This window comes from Brachyhypopomus gauderio, chromosome 6 (assembly GCF_052324685.1).
Source record: "Brachyhypopomus gauderio isolate BG-103 chromosome 6, BGAUD_0.2, whole genome shotgun sequence".
NCBI lineage: Eukaryota > Metazoa > Chordata > Actinopteri > Gymnotiformes > Hypopomidae > Brachyhypopomus > Brachyhypopomus gauderio.
Window position 1 is genome coordinate 16704265 of NC_135216.1, and position 22178 is coordinate 16726442.

The window sequence follows — 22178 nt, forward strand, 5'->3', positions numbered from 1 at the left end:
CATTCACTCCCTTTCCTCCCACTATGTCCATCAGTATGTTGTGATATATCCATAAATGGAATACATTTTCAAAATATTTCATTTCTGCATGAGGTTGTATACTCAACTTGGCATTGTGAGTACCAAGAGCCCATCACACATCTGTAACTCCGCCTATTAACACTCATCCTTCGACTGACTAGTAGTCTCAGTTCCTTTCTGTCAGCTGGAACTTTTAAGCGGCCACTCGACATGCGGCCCCATACCTCTACTTTAGCTATTGAACGCCTCGGAATGCGTATGTCGTCTTGAAATCCAAGAAGTGATCTTCGACAGGTAATTTTACGTATTACATTTGCTGTCAAAGTCAATATTTATGCAAACATTTCTACTTAAGTGAAAGTAAAAAGAAAAAGCTGATCTCTGAAGTTTCTTGCGTATCAAACAACTTAACAAATCTGTAGGATGCGTTTTGCATTGGTTTCTTTAAGATGTCAGCTGAGTTCTTAGTAATATAGTTATTACTGCTACGGTGGGTTTTGGCCAAAGCGACAGAACGCGAATTAAAATGTAGGGTAATGTTCAAAGATACTCGACGGCGAGGTTATGTTCAAGATATAATAGACAAATGCAGAACTACATGTGTTAAGAGATCCATCACAGAACGCGAAGAACACGAATGTATTGGCTTCGTAAAAAGCGCGAAAGGGGGATTTTGCAGGATCTCTCCAGCTCAGACCCATCGTTGTCATCCTTACTAATAAAAAATCAGTAACATGCCACTACGAAGCTTCCGATGAGCACAACATCAGATTAAAGTAACTTTAGAAAATGTAAACGTCAGCTATTTAAACATTAGGAAGTGTTCATATTCTTACTGCGGTTATTTACCAGGAGACAAATGTATTTTTTTGGTAGTGCTTCCCAGTGTCCACTGGAACACTCCTGACACTAACACACACCAGTCCACGCAGGGTCTCAGGATTCGTTGATGAGCAGGATCAGGTGTGTGTGGGCAGAGAATACACGAAGTATAGCAGATCAAATTAATCAGGTTAAACAGCTTTTTAACAATTGGTGTAGAGGAAAAAAAACAGGAACAGAGGATAATATTGGTGAGTCATATTGGCTCGAGATGGTCAGACTCCCGGTGCATTGATACCAGAGCATCTGCACAGTAGTTTTGTGTCTTGGAAGTGTTTGTGTTCATGCATGTGTTTGTGAAGATATGCTATTCGGTTTCCCCTTAAAACCACCACAAAATGGAGAGTAAAGGTCTCTGGTCCACTTCCTGGTTTTTCTCTGCTAAACATCCCCAAAGCTGTAGAGAACTGTAGTGGTTTCATAAATATTAATTCTGCTCACTGTCACAAATTTAGATATCCTTATTTCTAGATGGTGCAAACTGATAAACTATGTTTAAATGAGACACAGACCTAGTGTGACATCTAACACAGGAAAGTAACTTGACTTGAAAGTGATCTCTTCGGCCACAGACATCAGAATTTGCACAAAACTCTTACAACAGATGTTGCCGCACTATTATTTCCCCTCTGGCTTTCATGGGTCGACTATTTTTTTGTGTAATAATCATATTTGCTGCTATGATTTGCATTAGCATGCTCTGGCATTTGGGCACTGAGGAGGAAAGAGGACTGACCTTGATACACATGGCCAAATGTAATGCAGAAGTGAGTGGAACCTTTTGATAAAGAACATATCCTCGGGATGGGCATGTCTGCCCTGATGATAGCAAGAAAACAGAATAACAAGAATAAAGAAGAACAAGTTATGTAAAATTAAAAATACAGCGCTCATATGTACAGTTCTGCCTTGACACAGCTGCCCCGATTAGGACATTGACCACACAACAAAGGCAACATAAGCAGCAACACCTCGGCACCTACCCCCACCTACCCCCACCTATCCTATCTATCACCATCTACCCCACCTACCCCCACCTACCCCCATCTACCCCCACCTATCCTATCTATCACCATCTACCCCACCTACCCCCACGCAACACCACACACACATACTCACACACACACACACACACACGCACGCACGCACACACACACGCACGCACACACACGCACGCACGCACACACACACACACACACACACACACACACACACACACACACACACACACACACACAAGCTGTGCACTTGAGTAGTGCACTTTGGTCAGGCTCTCTGCCTGTGAGAGTGCAGTGGGTTAATGGAAATGTCATTTGAATAGCCAGTGGTGTGTCACACAAGGACCCTCTGTGAATACAGAACAGTTGCCCAGTTCTGTTCATTTTTGGACCTCAGCTTTGTTTAACAAATTGAAAAGCATGTCATACTCTCCCCCTTTAAAAATCAAGGAAAAACTCCAGAACATACAAATCCAATTTAAAAGTTCTCTTTTTGTAAGATGCCCCAGTCCACCTGTGTCACTGGTGCTGTTTTGTTTGGACTTATATTTGTACCCAAGCACAGATTAAGTGCCCAGCTTTGGAAGTAGTTCAAAATAGCAGCTCAGTGTACTGTCAGGATGTTTGGTTTGTTTTGTGAAAGTTCATTGCTTGTTCTGCAGCAAAGTTGCACACTCTAAGGAATATTCTGGTACTTAAATAATTGGCACCTTTCACCAGGAGAGAGGGAGCGTACCATCTCACATTTATGGAGGCTACACTGGCAGCTCGCTGGTCAAGGAGGGATGAAGGAGCTCATTTCTGATTTCTGTCCAGATGGGCTTGCACACACTGTGGGCATTAGTTCAACACTGACATTTCTTTCTTTCTTTCTTTCTTTCTTTCTTTCTTTCTTTCTTTATTTTTACTGTGCATTCATGCTAGTTTCTTTATCAGGCCTAAAATGGTGCATATATGAGACCTCAGAAACAGTCTAGAACCTTTTTTACTTTTGTTCTGTATGGAATATCCAATGAAAGAGTGGCTCTGACACTGGAGCGCTGGGCGGCTGTAACAGTACATGGGCTGGAGTTTTCCTTGCTCTAATGCACAGATCAAGTTGATTATATTTGTAACAAATGGGTGAACTGTGTTCTGCGGCATATCTGCAGGGCTGGAATTTGGGAGGTTTGCCATGTAGCTTTATTCAAGCAGGAAAAACTAGTGATCTCATACCATCTATTAACAAAAGCTACATTTGCATTTAAACGATAATTATCATGGGTGTTCTGCAAAACTCATCAGTATATAGTAAAGTATATAGTATATTGATTATTTTTATGGTTGCTATTTTTTTAAAACCAAAAGACAATGCACATGTAATAATCTATGTAATTCACATGGAAAAACACATCTGTCATCATAGAGATATTGCATTACATTAATCTTGCAGCCATGTGAAAGTGGGAAAGGACGTGAATTAAGTGTTAAAGATTAATAGATGAAACCTTACTGAAGCTATAATGAGATTAAAGGTCTGTGAGAAGTGATCAATATTGGCTTTAAGCTTGAAGTCATACCTATGATGGCAATTTAAAGATTATTAATAGATATATAATAGTGTGACATATTTACATATTTTGGTTTATCAGGTTCATAGCAGGCTAAGGCCCTGAGTGTGAACAGGTAGTTGTGGACACACATATTCCATTATTACTCTTCACACAGGTGGAAGTGTTTATGGTGAATGAATTCAGTATCAGGTTCACTGCAATCGCATCACATTGAGAATCTGCCACCTCACTTCAGACAACATTAAACAGGGTGCATTTTGAATCACTTCAGACAACATTAAACAGGGTGCATTTTGAATCACTTCAGACCAGAGTTGCCAGGTTCGCGGTTTTCACGCCAAATTGGGCTTGTTTGAAAATGCAGCCGCGGGTAAAAATTCTGGGGTGGCGGGGTGCGGTTTTTTGGGCTACTATTTAGTTGGGTTAGCGGGAGTTACAAGTCAAACGTGTACAAGTCAACATTAAGAACCAGGAGAACATAACGACATAAGGGAGGACAGTGTGAAACGGAGAGAGAGAGAGAGAGAGCGCGCGCGCAATGTGCAGACAGAATGTGAAGAGAAAACAGCAAGCAAGAAATGATTAAAAGTTATTTTCTTTTTGCTAATTATGTTACTATTAAATGTTCTTGACTGGGATATAAAACTGATATAAAATAATAACTAATAAATATATAACTCATAAATAAATAACTAATAAAACACTAAGGTTACAATATTATCAATGACTAATATAAATAGCAATACTGATAATAAACAAACAAACAAAATACTAAGTCATAGACTCATAGTTTTGCCATTTGGTTTAAAATCTGTGACAGACATATACTTTGGGCTAGTTTAAGCTTCTGGAGGGCGGGTTTTACACTGACTTTGCGCTGGATATTTTTGTAGGACCTGGCAACCCTGCTTCAGACAGTTCTACATTCCTATCAGAAACCCTTCCTCCTGTGGTAATAAAATATTCACATTTAATATAAGCTGTATCAAGGCGATGTTTGATCATGCTTTTCGTGATCAAAGTCAGTTATTTCCACATCTGTGTGTCAATACAGAATGACCAACAAACACTTACACTGCACCCTGGTAATTTGGGATGGAGATATTGCAGTATTAGTATCGCACATTTCAGGGAAACTTTTTTGCTGTGCTCAAGAGGTATTATCAAAACTCAATATAATAAAAAGATGGGAAGCTTTGGCTTATTTTAGACAACTAAGTAAACTGAAGTAATAAAAATATTAAGATGTGCACAGATAAATCTGTGGTCCCCATCACTGGCACATAAAAATAGACTTTTAAACTCTTTGATATACTGCTCAGCAGAATCCCTAGGAATGAGGAACTACTGTGTTTTGGATCCAAGCCAACTATATAAGAATGAATCCTGCGTTCGGTCAACACCCATGATGCATTCATGCAGTCCCTCTGACTGATCCTGGGTAAACTCGTCTCAGACATCCCAGCATGCTGTGCAGATGCTTTCACGTGTCCTCTCCTACATCGCACTGTAAAACGCATAGCAAGCTCAGTGTCTGGGACGCAGTTGTTTACACAAAGTATGAGATGGCAAAGAGGGTTGGAATATCTTGCAAATTATACCATCAAACAGATAATGATTCATCTCTGAAACAAAGACCAGCATTTGACTCATGTCTAGGAGAGCTGGGGGGACACCTGTGCTGTTTTTCTTTTGTTGTACCGGTTTTATATGTTTAGTAAAGTTTAGTTGATATAGAGGGATGTCTGTAAGTTACTTTCGACCCTTATAAAAGTTTCTTATGTGCAGTTTTCTGGAGCCACTGAATAGATTCACATGGTTCTCACAGTGCTGAATCTCGTGCAGCACCAGGGGCTTCAGTGCTGAAGCTTGTGTGTTCTCAGGGGTGCGGGCGGGGGGGGGGGGGGGGCTAAAGAACCACTTCACGCTGCGTTTCACTTTTACACAAAACAGCTCACCGCAGTTCCTCTGAACTGGTAGTCTGACAGAGAAGGGCTGCACCTCATTGGCTGGGGACACGCTGCTGGTTCGTGGTTGTTCTAAAATCAGATGTGGAGATGGGAGCACGTGGTAGAGACACTTCCGCTGTCTTGTTCTGACACTGCTCTCCAGAGCAAGCGAGGAGCGGTTTCAGTCCCAGGCCCTGTGGGGAGAGACAAAAGAAACAGGATCAAGCCAAAGGTGTGACTCTCTCGTTAAAAGCGCAGGGAGAGGGAGGCCAAGTTTGGGCTTGCTTCACACGCTGCGTGCGTCTCTGTCCAAGCAGGTGCAACATAAACGAGCGCTATTTGCTTGCTTGTGTAGAGTGTTTTGTGGAATGGCGTGTCTGTGTTTTTGTGTCTGCAAGCAAAAAAAAAGCTATGGAAATTGTGACAGTTCAGCTCCACAGAAGAGACGGCTTTAAACTGGCTTGTTTTGAAATAATGAAAGCTGACGCCATTTTAATAATCACTGTGTCCTCCACTGCTGACAGAGACTGGAGGATGCTGTACAATTACTGATCCTTCCCCGTTTTAAGATCTCGTTTTGACGCTGTAGCTTTTATTGTGTGGCTCTTTAAATGTACACAGGATCTGAGAGATTTGACCTCCTCTGTGCCCCAAGCTTTTTACTTGAAGAGGCGGGTCTAAACATCTGTTACCAAAATGAGGAAGTGAAGAAATTAGTCACTTACTCCAAAATAAGCTCAGAGGAAACTTGGTTATGGTTGTATTGTGAGATGGGGGTGTGGACAAGCCAAACGTGTTTCATACGCCTGTCCATATATGAGTGTGAGAGTTACATGTGAGTACTCCTGATGAATGAATTGTCAAGTCTCATTCACCACGCACAAGCTCATGGACACCACTGACACACAGGTCTGTCATTTACTCCAATAAGAGCCTTGGCCACGGAGGGGAAAACCCCACCTGTTCTCACCCAAACCAGGAGGAGCTGAAGTCTCGCTCTGTTGTGCGCAGAGTACGAGGTGCCGTCTCAAAATCCCCGGGTTTTAAGGCTCTTTGATTCGCCCCAATGCATCTCCCTTCCTTTCCCGCTGGGCTTGTAGCTGCCACGCCCCGGGGCTCCAGAGGGCAGGAGACCAGAGGAGCAGCAGGAGGTCGGCCGATTGACAAGCAGACTCGTCCTTGTGCTCGTCTGCTCAGGGACTGCGAAGGGGACGACCCACTCTAGTGCGTGTGCCGTACGGGGACTGAAAGGGGGTGACCCCCCACCTATGGTGCTCAGGAAGGAGCATGTCAAACCTGTTCACGTCTTGATCTAACTTGCACAACCTCGGTATGGAATCCGAGAGCAGGAGACCATGAGAAGGTTACCGGTCGATTGATTTGCAGTCGTACTTAAGAGAGTGAAAGTCAGACATCTGCTCAATGTTCACCTTTCTCATGGGTTTTTAATCAGATTTAGGGCAGTGTGTGAGGCAACGAGAAGTGATGGAACGACAAGAAAAAACATGCAAAAAGTGTGTGGGGGTATATGGCTGCTATCAGATAAGCTTTCATTTGCAAAGTGGAGCAGAGAGACAATGCAGGGATTATGAAGCCACGGGAGACCAGCACCCCCCGTTTGCCTACTGCTCAGAAGACAGACGAGAAAGCGAAACAGCTTATGGTGAATAATTCCCATGCATCACAGTAATGCACATTAGCACGCTGCCATAGCAACCAGTATATGTATTAAATTACTGTCATGAACAGAGAGACATTGTATTTAAACCCGGTCTCGTGTTGCTGGTGGACGCATGACTTGGTCAGGTCATCGGTGCAGTGTGCAGTGTCCATAGGAGCAGTGTGAGCAGGACATGTATAGTCCTTTCAGTCTGGACGGCTCCGCTCTGCTGCTGCACACAGGGACCCTGGGACGGATGTCTGAGTGAATCTGAAGAAGTCGAGTGCTTCTCTCTCAGCAATCGAGGAACGAGTCTTGCAAATAAAAGAAAGTGATACACTTCGAAAGCATATTTGCACAGACGTGGACCTAACCTAGAACAGAGAAGTGGACCTGACCTAGAACAGAGACGTGGACCTAACCTAGAACAGAGACGTGGACCTAACCTAGAACAGACGTGGACCTAACCTAGAACAGAGACGTGGACCTAACCTAGAACAGACGTGGACCTAACCTAGAACAGAGACGTGGACCTAACCTAGAACAGAAACGTGGACCTAACCTAGAACAGAGAAGTGGACCTAACCTAGAACAGAGACGTGGACCTAACCTAGAATAAAAAGAGTGCATCTTGAAGGCAGACCTTCTCCAGCAGGCACGTAGTCACTGATTGATGGAGAAATCAGTGCAGTTATGTTGCTACAGCCACTATCCAGCAACCACTGAGATACTGGCCTCAGCGTTTGCTCCATGAACATGTTCCCAGAAGGCCCAGTGGCTGATGAAGGTTAACTGCCTTCATGTTTCGAGCATGTTTTACCTTTAGCTTCTGGCTATTCAAATCATGCTGCACACAGACCACCTTGTGCCACTCATGAGCGCTCGGACATGTTTAGGAGGTTGTGGTGGTGGTGGTGGACGATCACACTTCCACGCTCTGTGTGCTTATGGCCCTTAGCTGAGACGCACTGACCACTGATACAAAGAGACTGATGGAGCTCGCAGTAGTTAGTATGGGTCCTGTAACTCAGACGTGTTTGACAGTAGAATGCATTTGGAATAAAAATGAAGAAAAGAAGCCTGTTGCTTAGAACATCAAAGCTATTTACATTTAATCTGAATTTATTGTTATGACATTTAAATATATATTGGTAAAGAAGTCTGGCTTGCAGTTAATTTGTATTATTCATATTCATTTCACATTTACATTGAGCTATAGCAGTATTGGTTCATAAATATACATAACATAATCAGAGGGATTGCTTGTAACCCATTAAATGTCTTTTCGTACTTTATAACATCACGTACCCTTACGGGATGTACATGTTTCTCACGTCATTGTATGAGAATTCTTTTCATGTCATCATTACAGAATTTTAACCGGATAAAAATCCTATTACAATTTGTGTCCTTTTGCAATAATTCAGTATTGTGCCATTTGTGATGATTATGCCAAACATAATGTGCAGCTTTGTGCCCCTTTGCATTTAATATGAAGCAGGTGCATAAGCACAATGGTGCCTGCGGAGACGACTGTCCTCTCTCTCTCCGTGTCCTGTGTGGAGAGCTGGTATTGGTCCGTGTATTTGGGCCTCGTGTGTGCACAGTCTAGCGTGGGATGTATGTGTTTGCGCTTCAGGCCCCGTCAGACATGGAGAACGGAGTGTCGGAAAATGTCATGGATGATGAGGAGGCCCAGTGGGACAACGTGGAGAAGAACAGGTACATCCTGTGTCGCTACATTAACCCCTGCAGGCTGACGTCTTACCTGAGACAGTGCAAGGCCATCGATGAGCAGGACGAGGATGAGGTGCTACACTCTCTACTGCTGGAGACCAAGACCAATCGTGCAGGTAGCGTGTGTGTGTGTGTGTGTGTGTGTGTGTGAGAGAGAGAGAGAGAGAGAGAGAGAGTTTGCAAGTGTGTTGCTCTTTGGTTCAGTACAGGTGTGGGTCTGTTGTTTCACATCCTACTGTTTGCACACTGTATGTGTTTGTCTGTGTTTTACATAGACGGCCCAACCTCACACACACGCGCACACACACTCGCCCGGTCTGGGCTGCAGTGACGGAAAGACTAAACACTATGGAATATGAAAATGCAAATGCCGTGCACAAAACATTTACATGCAAATCGTACCATCAATCAGTTACTCAGTCACCACATCTCTCACTGTGCTGTCCCAGTTGTGTAATGGGATGATGAATGAAGCCTTTTAATCCCATGAGCTGCAGCTGTGGCTCCTTTGTTTTGTTTTGTTTTGTTTTTTTTGTTTTTTATTCTGTGGACTCCTTCCTGAACCTCTGTGTCATTTCTCAGCATATGTATGGCCACTGACACGTTGGAAGAAGTGGCTCAAGGAGTTGTCTTGAGGCTGAAGCTGTTTTGTTTTTGTCACAGTGAAGCCCATCGAAAGGACTGTGGTTTAGGACTGATTTTGTTTACAAAAGTTCCCTAATGACTTGTCACTGTTTCATGAAGGACTGCATTTTTTATAATCTGACATATTGTCCAGACTCCTTTAACCCTGACATTTAGAGTTCAGTGCTTGGGTGCTATTATTCACAGCAAATCCAGAAATGTGACGCTTCAGGGCAGTAAAGTGACCTGTTTGTTTCAGGTCGGCTGTTGGACATCCTTCACACTAAAGGGGAGCGCGGCTACGTGGTCTTCCTGGAAAGCCTGGAGTTGTACTACCCTGATCTGTACAAGATGGTGACAGGGAAGGAGCCCACACGCCGCTGCGCTTCTATAGTGGGTGAGTTATTAAAAGCAGAGATTACGAAAGTACCTAATCCTAATTCTGTTAAGTTCCCCCCCAAACGATAACGTGCCTATTGGTGAATAAGCCTCAGTGCTTATCAGTTAGTACAGACCGGTTAGTACAGTCCAGTAAGTACAGACTGGTTAGTACAGATCAGTTTATACAGGCCAGTTAGTACAGACCAGTTAGTACAGTCCAGTAAGTACAGACCGGTTAGTACAGATCAGTTAATACAGGCCAGTTAGTACAGACCAGTTAGTACAGACTGGTTAGTGCATTCCAGTTAGTACAGACTGGGTTCGTAGTGACTGGTTAGTACAGACCGGTTAGTACAGACCAGTTGGTAAAGTCCAGCTAGTACAGACCAGTTTGTACAGTCCAGTTATTTAGACCAGTTAGTACTGTCCAGTTGTCCTAGCACTATTAGACCTACACTCATTAATTAATAATTAATTAACGAGTGGGGTTTTTTTTTGGTCCTTGGCAGTGGAGGAGGGTCACGAGGGCCTGACGCAGTTCCTGATGAATGAGGTGATGAAACTCCAGCAGCAGGCCAAGGTGAAGGACGTGCAGCGGGTGGACATGATGGCCAAGCAGCGCACGATGGAGGACGAGCACAAGAAGCTCCGCCTGGCCAATCAGGAGCTGCGCACCTTCCAGGAGCGCTACAACAAGATGAAGGAGGAACGCAACAACTACAACGACGAGCTCATCAAGGTCAAGGACGACAACTACCAGCTAGCCATGCGCTACGCCCAGCTCAGCGAGGAGAAGAACATGGCCGTCATGAGGAGCAGAGACCTGCAGCTAGAGGTCAGGGGGCGCTGAAGGGTTATAGGTCGCGCTCAGTTTCACAGTTTGTCTATTTGACATGATGTTTGGGTCCACTGATGAATGCGTGGTGCACTGGTCTTCTTGATCGTGCTCTCCAGGCCCAGACGTGGTAACACGAGCAGGTTTTTGGAACAGGACTGATGATGCCTGCTTTCTTGTTCAGATCGACCAGCTGAAGCACAAGCTGAACAAGGTGGAGGAGGAGTGTAAGATGGAGAGGAGGCAGTCTCTGAAACTGAAGAACGACATTGAGAACCGACCTCGCAGGGAGCAGATCTATGAGCTGGAGCGGGAAAACGAAGTTCTGAAGATCCATCTCCAGGAGCTGCAGTCCATCATACAGGTCACCCTTAACCTACACTTCACAGCAAAGCAAACAATAACAAGACTGTAGTGGAACGGAAATGTCAGTAACGAAAGTCGCCGGAATGAATCCAGAGCAACTTTTTGACAATATAAGTGGCCGTCGTTGAACATTTTGCTTTTTGCTGTTTTGATGTGGGTGCAGCCGGGACCCCTGACTGACTCGGACAAAGCCCTGCGGGACATTCTAGAACACGACCGACAAGAGGCTCTGGAAGATCGTCAGGAGTTGGTGAATCGACTCTACAACCTGCACGAGGAAGTGCGGCAGGCGGAGGAACTCAGAGACAAGGTGACAGCCACACCCTCCAGTTCAGTTTTGTGGCTTTGCTGTTAATTTAGGTCAGTTCAGTGCCAGGATGACTCAGTTTGAACGATTGCTATGTTCTCTAGGTTACAATGGTAGTTACTGTGTCATATCCTGTGTATTTCTGTATGACTCTTCTTGACATCATCCTGAATTACATGTAATGTTGTTCTTGCAAGCGATTGTGTGTGTAAAATAAGTCACAGATTTTTATGTAGGTCGGCCTTAGATTCTTCACATTGCCAATACGACAGAGCTTGATGAAGACCGGGTGCTGTGCCGCATCTATAATTAACAGTGGTTTTGTGTTGGCTTCTGAAAGTGTCAAAATTCAGGCGAAGAGAGATATTCATGAAGACTTTACTTAGACTGAAGTGGTACTAAACACTTCTCACACTCTCACATCTCGACTGAAGGTCTGAAAAAAAAGATAAAAGTGTAAGTTGAAGGCCACTAGAGACCTGTCAGTTGTAGTCTGAAGGTGGAGGCATCGCTGACGCATAGCTCTGCTGTACTGTGCAATAAATTAATCTTATTGGCGCAGACCTCCTCTGTGACCTGGGTCGCTGAGATTAAGGATGTTTTCTCTAATCCACAGTACCTTGAGGAGAAGGAGGACCTTGAACTGAAGTGTTCCACTCTGGTGAAGGACTGTGAGATGTATAAGAACCGTATGAACACCATCATGGTTCAACTTGAGGAGGTGGAGCGTGAGCGGGACCAGGTGTGTTATTTCACCAATAACATTTGAGGGAATATGGTAATTGAATATTTAATCACAGAAAGAATGACTGTGGTAAATATGCTTGTGCTTCGCAGGCATTTAAGACAAGAGATGACGCCCAAAACCAGGTTTCTCAGTGTCTCATTGACAAAGACAAGTACCGTAAACAGATCCGGGAGCTGGAAGAGAAAAGTGATGAGTTGTGTATTGATATAATGCGCAAAGAAGCAAAGATAGTCACACTGGAGTCCAAATTGAGGCGTCTGTCAAAGGATAATGGCTTTGACCCCAACCAGGTATGGAAATATGAAAACAATTATATATATATATATATATATATATATATATATATATATATATATATATATATATATATATATATATATATATATATATATATAAAGTTCAGTTTGCTAGCATAGCTGATGAAGGACCTGTGGATACCATATGTACTTCACAACGATTTGTTTTTATCTCTCAATACACTTTATGAATGTGTCGGATGTATCACAACACTGCGGAAGGTTATCCACAATAATGCCGTTATGCTACTATTTCAAACGCAGCCGTCTGTTAACCTTCCACTCCTGGTCTTTCTTTTTGCAGCATGATTTTTGAGTAATGGTGTTAATCTCATGTTCTTAGAGTTTGCCTCGAGACCTTCCTCCGACAGTCATATTTCCAGCCTTTGAGCCTCAGGACAAGACAGAGGGCCCATCCGAGGACTCTGAGGAAGAGCCCCATGAAGATATGTTTCTTCCTGCCCCTGATGTTTCACGTCCCAAGTTCAAGCGACGACCGAACCTCAAAGGGGTAAGCCTTCCTAAAGCATCACCTTTACTGCTCTAGCCCTTTCTTGTCTCTGATTCGACCAGGATTTTGTGTTTTTGATGCAGTTCCCATACCCTCCGCAGATAAGAGCAAAATCACCGATCTCTCCACCAAAATCGTTGGATTTCCAAGGTAGTTACCTTTTTATCTCCGTCAGTCTCGTATGTGAGACGGAACAAAGCGCAGACCACACTGACTTCCTTCTACTTCCTTTTCTTCTCTCTGCAGCTGTATCACATACCATCGGGGACCTGTCTGACGCCAGCACTGACGCCAGCCCTGTAATGTCGGCATTTGGCCAATACGTAAGTCGCCCAGTTGAACGGAGCGGAAGCATCCGGCGATAAGAATGACCAAGCGTGGCCTCAGTGCTACGCTACGCTGTGTTTATAGGGCTCTTTCACCATCTGTGTTTGTTCGCTGCTGGCCCGCAGGGCCGTTCCCGGAATGACAGTATTATGTCCACGGCTGCAGAACCTCCAGAAAAGGCCTCCATCCTGAGGAGAACAAAGGAGGGCGAGAACGGGTTTGTGCCCAAACGGTATTGAAGAGCTGCACTACGCTACTTTTCTGAGTGGGAGCGCGGTGGAATTATAAATATCACGGTACCGAGTACCCACAGCGAGTGGATAATTAAACCAATTTATCCTGCCATTCCATTTCAGTCAAGATTCACTGGAATCCGAAGGGGACTATGTAGATATTGGTAAACAGATCCCTTGCCATGAATCATTGCAAATATGAATCAGTGTATCATGAGTCATCCAGATTGTTCACTTCACTTCCTCCTGCTGTTTGCCACAGATGATACAGACACAGTCTCATATGGCCCTCCCTCCATCCACTCCTCCTCATCTTCTCATCAGTCTGAGGGCATGGATTCCTATGACCTGGAACAAGTGAACAACATCTTCAGGAAGTTCTCACTGGAGAGGTGCTCTTCCATGGCTCTTTGGCTCCCATCATGCACGTCCCCTGGGTGGACATGTCAAAAATAAAGTCCTCCACTGGAGTTTGATGTTCTCTCGGTCATGGCTTTGTCCGAAACCTGCCATGCCAGATGAAACACGCCTTTTTCTCATGTGCTGCTCCTGTCTGTCGCCCCCCCCTCTGTCCACAGGCCCTTCCGCCCCTCCCTCACATCCTGCGCTCGTTCCACCACTCTGCGGCCCGTGCAGGACATCTCTCTCCCTGGAGACTCTCTGCTGTCAGACATCACTCTGGTCGGGGGCAATGACAGCGGCATCTTCGTGTCGTCTGTCCTCCCGGGCTCCAGCACAGAGAGGGCGGGCCTGAGACTGGGACACCATCTTTTAATGGTGATTTGGCACCTCGTGTTTTGCATAACACCCCCCCCCCCCCCCCACCCCCATGCTCCAGGAGCAGTGTTGCCCCTTGCTTCCCTGGTCTCTCCTTTCACTGGTTGTGAAGTCTCCTCCCTCCCTGTCGCCAGCTGAAGGGTTGTATCCGGGGGGAGATGCAGAGTGTTCCCCTGGACACCTGCACTCAGGAGGAAGCTCATTGGACACTGCAGAGATGCACCGGGACAGTCCAGCTCCACTACAGGTGCAACATGGACAGTGAGTGTGGCTACACCCGACACCCAGGACATGTCCTGATCACACCCGACACCCAGGACATGTCCTGATCACACCCGACAACCTGGACATGTCCTGATCACACCCGACACCCAGGACATGTCCTGATCACACCCGACAACCTGGACATGTCCTGATCACACCTGACAACCCGGACATGTCCTGATCACACCCGACACCCACAAAATGTCCTGATCACACCCGACAACCAGGACATGTCCTGATCACACCCGACACCCAGGACATGTCCTGATCACACCCGACACCCACAAAATGTCCTGATCACACCCAACACCCAGGACATGTCCTGATCACACCCGACAACCAGGACATGTCCTGATCACACTTGACAACCAGGACATGTCCTGATCACACCCAACACCCACGATATGTCCTAATCACACCCGACAACTATGACATGTCCTGATCACATCGACACCCAGGACATGTGCTGATCACACCTAACACCCACAAAATGTCCTGATCACACCCGACAACCAGGACATGTCCTGATCACACTTGACAACCAGGACATGTCCTGATCACACTTGACAACCAGGACATGTCCTGATCACCCCCAACAACCTGGACATGTCCTGATCACACCCGACATCCACAACATGTCCTGATCACACCCATCACCCAGGACATGTCCTAATTACACCTGACATCCACAACATGTCCTGATCACACCCAACACCCAGGACATGTCCTGCTCACACCCGACATCCAAAACATGTCCTGATCACACCCATCACCCAGGACATGTCCTGATCACACCCAGCACCTACGACATGTCCTGATCACACCCATCACCCAGGACATGTCCTGATCACACCCGGCACCTAGGACATGTCCTGATCACACCCAACACCCAGGACATGTCCTGATCACACCCGGCACCCACGACATGTCCTGATCACACCCGACACACACGTAATGTCCTGATCACACCCAACAAGCAGGATATGTCCTGATCACACCCAACACCCAGGGCATGTCCTGATTACACCCGACACCCACAACATGTTCTGAACACACACAACACCAGGGAAATGTCCTGATGTTAAGATTGGATGTCAGTTGTTATGAAACTCCCCTCAGTAGTGTGTTTACAAATTGTAACGACGAGGCTGGGCTTTGGTCTGGATGACTGTATGTGGCAGAACTGTGAGGCCAGTAGCTCCCGCACTGCTGTGCCCTGTCAGGCATGACGGTGACCTCTGCTCTTGTGTCTAAAGGTTACCGTAAGCTGCAGAAGGACATAGAGGAGGGCAGAGTGGTGTCAGGCGATTCGTTCTACATCCGGGTCAACCTGAACATCTCTGGCCAGCTGGACAGCTGCTCTCTGAATGTGCGCTGTGATGAGGTGCTCCACGTGCTGGACACCAGGCACCTCGGCCGCTGTGAGTGGCTGTGTGCACGCGTGGACACGTTCACTGACAAGGACCTGGAGAAGGGAACCATCCCCAGCTACAGCAGGTCAGCTCTCGCTCCACTGTGAATCTGTGTGTGTGTGTGTGTGTGTGTGTGTGTGTGTGTGTGTGTGTGTGTGTGTGTGTGTGTGTGTGTGTGTGTGTGAATGACAGCTGTGGTGTATACTGATGGTTGCTCCATCTCCACAGGGCACAGCAGCTACTCCTGGTTAAAATCCAGAAGGTGATGTGTCGTGGAGGCCGGGAGGAGACGCTGCGGGTGAGTTTGTGCCATGACCAGCCGTACTCACGCACAGCCGTACTCACGCACAGCTGTACTCAAGTACAGCCGAACTCGTGCACAGCCGTACTCACACACAGCCGTACTCACGCACAGCCGTACTCACGCACAGCCGTACTCAAGTACAGCCGAACTCGTGCACAGCCGAACTCGTGCACAGCCGTACTCGCGCACAGCCATACTTGTGCACAGCCGACCTCAGGCACAGCCGTACTCAGGCACAGCCGTACTCAGGCACAGCCATACTTAAGCACAGCTATACTTAAGCACAGCCGAACTCGTGCATAGCCGTACTCGTCCACAGCCATACTCAAGCACAGCGCAGCTTCTGCAAAGTTCAGCACAGAGTGAGTCTCGGTGCAGCCGGACTGATGAAGGTTCGCCCGCTCTCCTGTGTCCTCAGAGCACGTTGCAGCCTGAGGATGCCACTCCGACAATCGACACCAAGTCCAGCCCACGCCTGTCCAGAGCCAGCATCTTCATCTGTCAGATCCTGCAGGTAACGCTCCACTCCTGGCCTGACTCAGACTGCGGCCTTCAGGGTGCTGGGATTAAGAGATTCCCTCTGTGTCAGTTTGTCAGCAGGGTAGACAACAAGTACAAGAGGATGGACAGCAACGACCGTGTCCGCATTGTCAATGCAGGCAATCCATCAACTCTTCCCAGGGCAGGCTTTGAAACCATGAAGCCAGAGGGTGAGTATGACAACCCTACTGCAGACCTCACTCAATGGCTTCATGATGCATAGACAGCACTGCATTTGCTCATGAATGGAGCCTACACCAACACTGCTAACAATAAAGGCAAAATGGGGGGAGCCAATGATAGGTCATTATGCAAATTAGACAATGCTAGTCTCATTTGCATAATGAGTCTAAATTTGTTGTGTGCCACCTTAGCGGTTTTGGTTTTAGCTCCACTTCCTGTAACTGCCCCTGAGGCCGTCGTATGAACGCCACGTCTCGGGGATGATGTTTCAGACTCTGCAGACTCGGAGAATGACCTGAACAAGAGCGACCTGAACCTGATCCCCTACAGTCCAGTGACCCCGCACCACTGCCCGCGCAAACGCCCTGTGCTCTTCACCCCAAACATCTTGGCCAAGACCATCATTCAGAAATTCCTGAACTCCGGGGGGGCCATGGAGTTCAACATCTGCAAACCAGGTTAGCCATGTTGAACAAGATGTGTACAGGAGTGTTGTGGCAGATAATAAAATATACTGACTAACATAATCATTATACATAGATAAGTAGATAAGTAGATACTTAGAGTCCAAAGTGGAAGCAACAGGAGGCGACGGTGGCAATGAAACATCTATGATATCCATTATGCCGAACCAGAACACAGTAAGGGAATGCTAGCACACTAGCCCACAAAGAACACAGTAAGGGAATGCTAGCACACTAGCGCTCAAAGAACACAGTAAGGGAATGCTAACACACTAGCACACAAAGCGCTAGTTTAAACAAACACGCTCATGGCGAATGATAACAAAGAGTCTTTGGAGTCCAGTAATGTAGCTGAGGAGACTCTTCCCAGATTCTCAAGTTAATGCACATCACTGGATTACTGGCCCTGTGAGCATTTTATAAAGAGAAGAGGAAAGCAGATAATGACAGGTAATGTACCGCAGGTGTGTGTGTGTGTGTCAGGGGACTGTGAGCAAGAAAGTGGTCTGGTGTGAGTGCTTATCTCTCTGGGTGTGGCCATGGGTGTCACCCCTGAGGACTGGGACCGGCCCACTGACCTACATCTGACCTACATCTAACAAAATATTATTGTTATACAAAGGTCTGATATGTAGAAATAAATATATAAGTTCTTACGTTCTGTAGAGTGTTGGTTTAGATTTGAAATGTCCTTTCAGTAGGTAATTCTACACAGAAGAGAACAATTCAGGCAGGAAACCAGTCTTCTGAGCTTAAAAATGTCCTGAAGAATGCACAACTGGCTACAGACATGCCGTATTTCTCTTTTTAATTGATAAAACACTCACAAGTGTGTTAGCACGTTATGGCTATAGTTAAAGAAGCTTTCCCTGAGAGCAAAAACCGTGTCACGCTGGCTCCCAAAACCGTCTCACGCTGGCTCTCAAAACCGTCTCACGCTAGCTCTCAAAGCTGTCATGGCACACAATGGCTGAGATGATTCCTGAATAACATAAATCATGCATTGGCAGAATATTAAAATAGTTTTAATAACAAGCAAAATCTTTCACTGAACTCTTGACCTTATGCATCCATGCATATTTCATATCTTGTTGCTATCACTTGTTCTGTTTATAGCTTCTCAATAACTAGATGGACAGTTTTGTCAGAATCTTAGTGTTCTCAACAATAAATGGTGATTTGGGACAGAACTAAGAAAGCATACTGTCCAAGACCTTGAAAGGACCTTGAAAGGCATGTGTTTGTGCTGGACCCTCTGCTGATGTACAATGCTAGAGTGGATATTCTACTGCAAGTGACCTGCCCACATACATGGAAAAACACTCCATCATTTTAGGAACCGTTACACCACATTCAGTAAAATGCACAACAATAACACATCAAAGATCACACCCCTGTAAGAGTGTATAGGCAGTATAATTATTAAAAGATATGGCATGTGCAAAAGCAGGCATATATAAAATTGGCAAATGTATTTACAATTTGACCTTTAACGGTAAACAGGCTGTTGTATGGGAGGCAGTTACATGTTCAGTCCAGACTGAAAAGATGCTAAAAGAAAATATTCAACATTTATCACAGAGAACATTCCAGATATCCCACAAAAAAATGGGATATTTAATGGGATATTTATTGTGACAAGGACATCAGCATTGCTCTTCTGCTTTTTGTAAGCTACTGTTTGAAAGTCAACTTGATTTTGCGGATTGTCTGTATGTCATGGTTTCAGACATCCTGACAAAGGAAGAGTTTGTCATGAAACAGAAGATCGAGCCCATCATCTCCTACAGGGAAAAGCAAGCCTACACGTACGAGTGCGTCACCCCAGAAAACATCGAAGCCGTCGCCATTAAGGTACATAAAGTGCTCTTCCCAAATCGGTATGTTGACAGTTCGGAAATGTCTTCCCTTTCTGCGAGCTCTCATTTCCCCCTTTTCAGTTTAAGCATATTGTCAGCTCTCTGCGGAGGCCCTGGGCAGTGGTCTACCCTTAGACGTCATGTCTTGACATGAGCTGTGGTCCTTTTGAGCAGTTCACTGTTCGCTGACCCCAAAATCTCGGGTGACAATTATTTTCTTTCACCAATGCCTAATTCAGAGAGATCCAACCTCCCCCTTCACCATTAACGCTTCTCAGCCTTTATGCTGGGGAAGTGCTAGAGAAATATACATCTTAAAAGTGAGAGAGAGCAAGAGAGAGAGAGAGAGAGATAACAAGATAGAGTGAACCAAAGAGACAGAAAGGGGCATGCATGGTTTTCTTCAGAAGCAGAGGTGGTCAGAGAGTTCATTTTCCTGCCTCACGTGTTAATGTGTCAGGAGGGGAAGTACCATTTACCAAACCACCAGACCTGCATTGACTGAAGAACAAAGAAATATTCCTCTTGCTATAAATTCATTTACAGTTAAATTGCTTTATAGAAGAATCGAGTTGTGCAGCTTTGGTGCAAGTGTTCTACGGTTCTGTTCTGTTCCAGAATAAACACTGTCTGCTGGAAGCAGATCTGACATGCGTCAAAGACCTTCTCAGGAGAGAGATATACCCCATCATTATCTTCATCAAAATTTGTGAGAAGAACATCAAGAAGTTAAAGTAAGCAGCCTGCCACGCTCCCAGCCTTTGTCAGATTCACATATATAGAGTAGAGCTCAATTTGGGCTTTTTCTTTAGCTCTTAATCGTGCCATTCACAGCGGCTGTGGCAGACAACTTGGTTGAGCGCACTGACGTGATTGGTGTGATACTTCCTGTAGGAGGCTGCCACTCAAGGTGGACTCGGAGGACGACTTCCTCAAGATGTGCCGCGCCAAGGAGAAGGAGCTGGAGGCACTGCCATGTCTGTACGCCACCGTGGAGCACGACTCCTGGAGCGGGGTGGAGGACCTCTTGCGGGTCATCAAGGACAAGATCCTGGAGGAGCAGAAGAAAACTGTGTGGGTGGAGCAGGACCTGCTGTGAGCCGTCGGGTGTAATCCCACCCGTGTGCATGCCAGCACAGGCATAGGCGGCTCACGCCCAGACTCAGTGGTAGCCTCCAGCACCAGTGGACTTACTGGTCAACATCAGTGCCCCGTGGACAAGAAGTGATGCTCTGGAGTCAATTAATAAAACCCACAGTCCAGGAATGAGATCTCAGTCAGAGGTGGAAGTTCTCATCTTAAGCCCTTAAGTTCTCCAGACCCGTTGTCACTGGTGGTGAAATAGTCAATGGCATGCCCAGTAATAGTCAATGGCATGCTACTGTACTGCCCAGTAATAGTCAATGGCATGCTACTGTACTGCCCAGTAATAGTCAATGGCATGCTACTGTACTGCCCAGTAATAGTCAATGGCATGCTACTGTACTGCCCAGTAAGCCACAGTTCATTTGCTCTTGCAGGATTCCAGCCGATGTGTTTCCCCCAGCAATTATTCACTGCAGTACATCATTTTGAGTGACTGCAGACAAGATCACTGTTGATAATTGTCAGCTGAATTTGATGCCTGTATGCATTTTACTTAAATGATGAAACAAAACATTTAGTGTAACATATCTTTGTTTTACCTGTGTATTTATTTCCAGACAACAGTACACTAGAGAAAATGCATTGTTTCTTCAGCTATAATATGTACAGTAATGTGGTGGATGACTGCTAGTTAAATATACTACAAAATGATTTGCTGGTGAATTAGTAATGCAGCAGGATCCACATGGCATTAAGTGAATGTGATTGTGTGAGAGAGGGTAACTGTGAGATGTTTGTTCTCTGTGTTTGTTCTGGGTATGGAGCTCTTAAAGAGTACACCAAAACCCAGAGGCAAAAAAGGAACTGTCAAAAAGACATTCTCTGTATATTTAGCTCTGAAAGCAAAATGTCCCCTCCAATATGAAAATAAGTGTTGCACCAGCTCTAAATGGGTGTTATTCAGAATAGGTCATAGAGGGTTGTATCCACTCTGATTCTGAATAACTATTCTATATATATATATATATATATATATATATATATATATATATATATATATATATATATATATATATATATATATATATATATATATAAATTCAGGATGGTACATAAGCGGGTTTATTTACGTATGTGTGTGTGTGTGTGTGTGTGTGCGTGTGTGTGTGTGTGTGTGTGTGTGTGTGTGTGTGTGCATAAATAAAGCCTCTTATGTACCATCCCTAATGATACAACACCTTATTTTCATATTACTGTTATGCAAACTTAATAGAGATTAATCTATTTGTTCATGACAAGAAGTCAGTGAATGTATATGTAAAAAAAATGTGTTTGAATTATATTTATTGTAAGCAAATTATTTTCTGGTATAGTCGAGCACTTTTTTCTAATGTAGTTTGTGTTTGTTGTATAGAACCATAATCCTCATTGCCATTTTTTCTCTGAGTAGCTAAACTGTTGATGTCTGAGATCTAGAAAAAGTGAGAGGAATCAGATTTGTTTATGGAAGTGTGTGTGTACAAATTGCAGTGAGTGTTGTTTCACATTAAAGGCCTTCAGAAGAACATGGCTGCTTCCTGTAATTGCACTGTAGCAGTTCAGGCGTGGTGTGGAGATGCGGGTGAAGTCAACACAAATCTAAGCTCCATGTCAGGCAAACTCTTGCTGATGAGACAACTCTTATTTTCTTTTAGATTAAAACAGAAATAACTGATCAAATACAGTCAGAAGACATGGTGAACAGAGTGTGTCACGAGCTGAGCAGTGGAATTTTCGGTTAGTTAGTGACGGCCGCAGACAGGTTGAAGTGTGGTGACAGGAGGTTCCTCTCAGAGCAGCGTCACTGCACACGCCAGTCTCT

At 45.2% G+C, this 22178-nt stretch overlaps 1 protein-coding gene across 2 annotated transcripts; it reads left to right on the top strand.

The window, feature by feature from the left end:
• The first annotated feature begins 174 nt into the window (after positions 1-174).
• card11 (caspase recruitment domain family, member 11) lies at positions 175-21884 on the top strand. 2 transcript variants are annotated; one of them, XM_077009202.1, is made up of 24 exons: positions 175-315; positions 8703-8916; positions 9684-9821; positions 10315-10640; positions 10825-11004; positions 11170-11316; positions 11930-12055; positions 12151-12351; positions 12701-12868; positions 12952-13018; positions 13115-13191; positions 13321-13427; positions 13552-13592; positions 13691-13820; positions 14007-14205; positions 14340-14466; positions 15726-15966; positions 16110-16179; positions 16604-16699; positions 16775-16895; positions 17181-17366; positions 19102-19226; positions 19850-19965; positions 20126-21884. In XM_077009202.1, exons 2-24 carry the CDS (start codon positions 8715-8717, stop codon positions 20328-20330), a joined length of 3396 nt encoding a protein of 1131 aa, XP_076865317.1. In that variant the 5' UTR covers positions 175-315; positions 8703-8714; the 3' UTR covers positions 20331-21884. The 2 variants fall into 2 exon arrangements, with proteins under 2 accessions (XP_076865317.1, XP_076865318.1); XM_077009203.1 differs by having other exon boundaries at positions 12970-13018.
• The last annotated feature ends 294 nt before the right edge of the window (positions 21885-22178 follow it).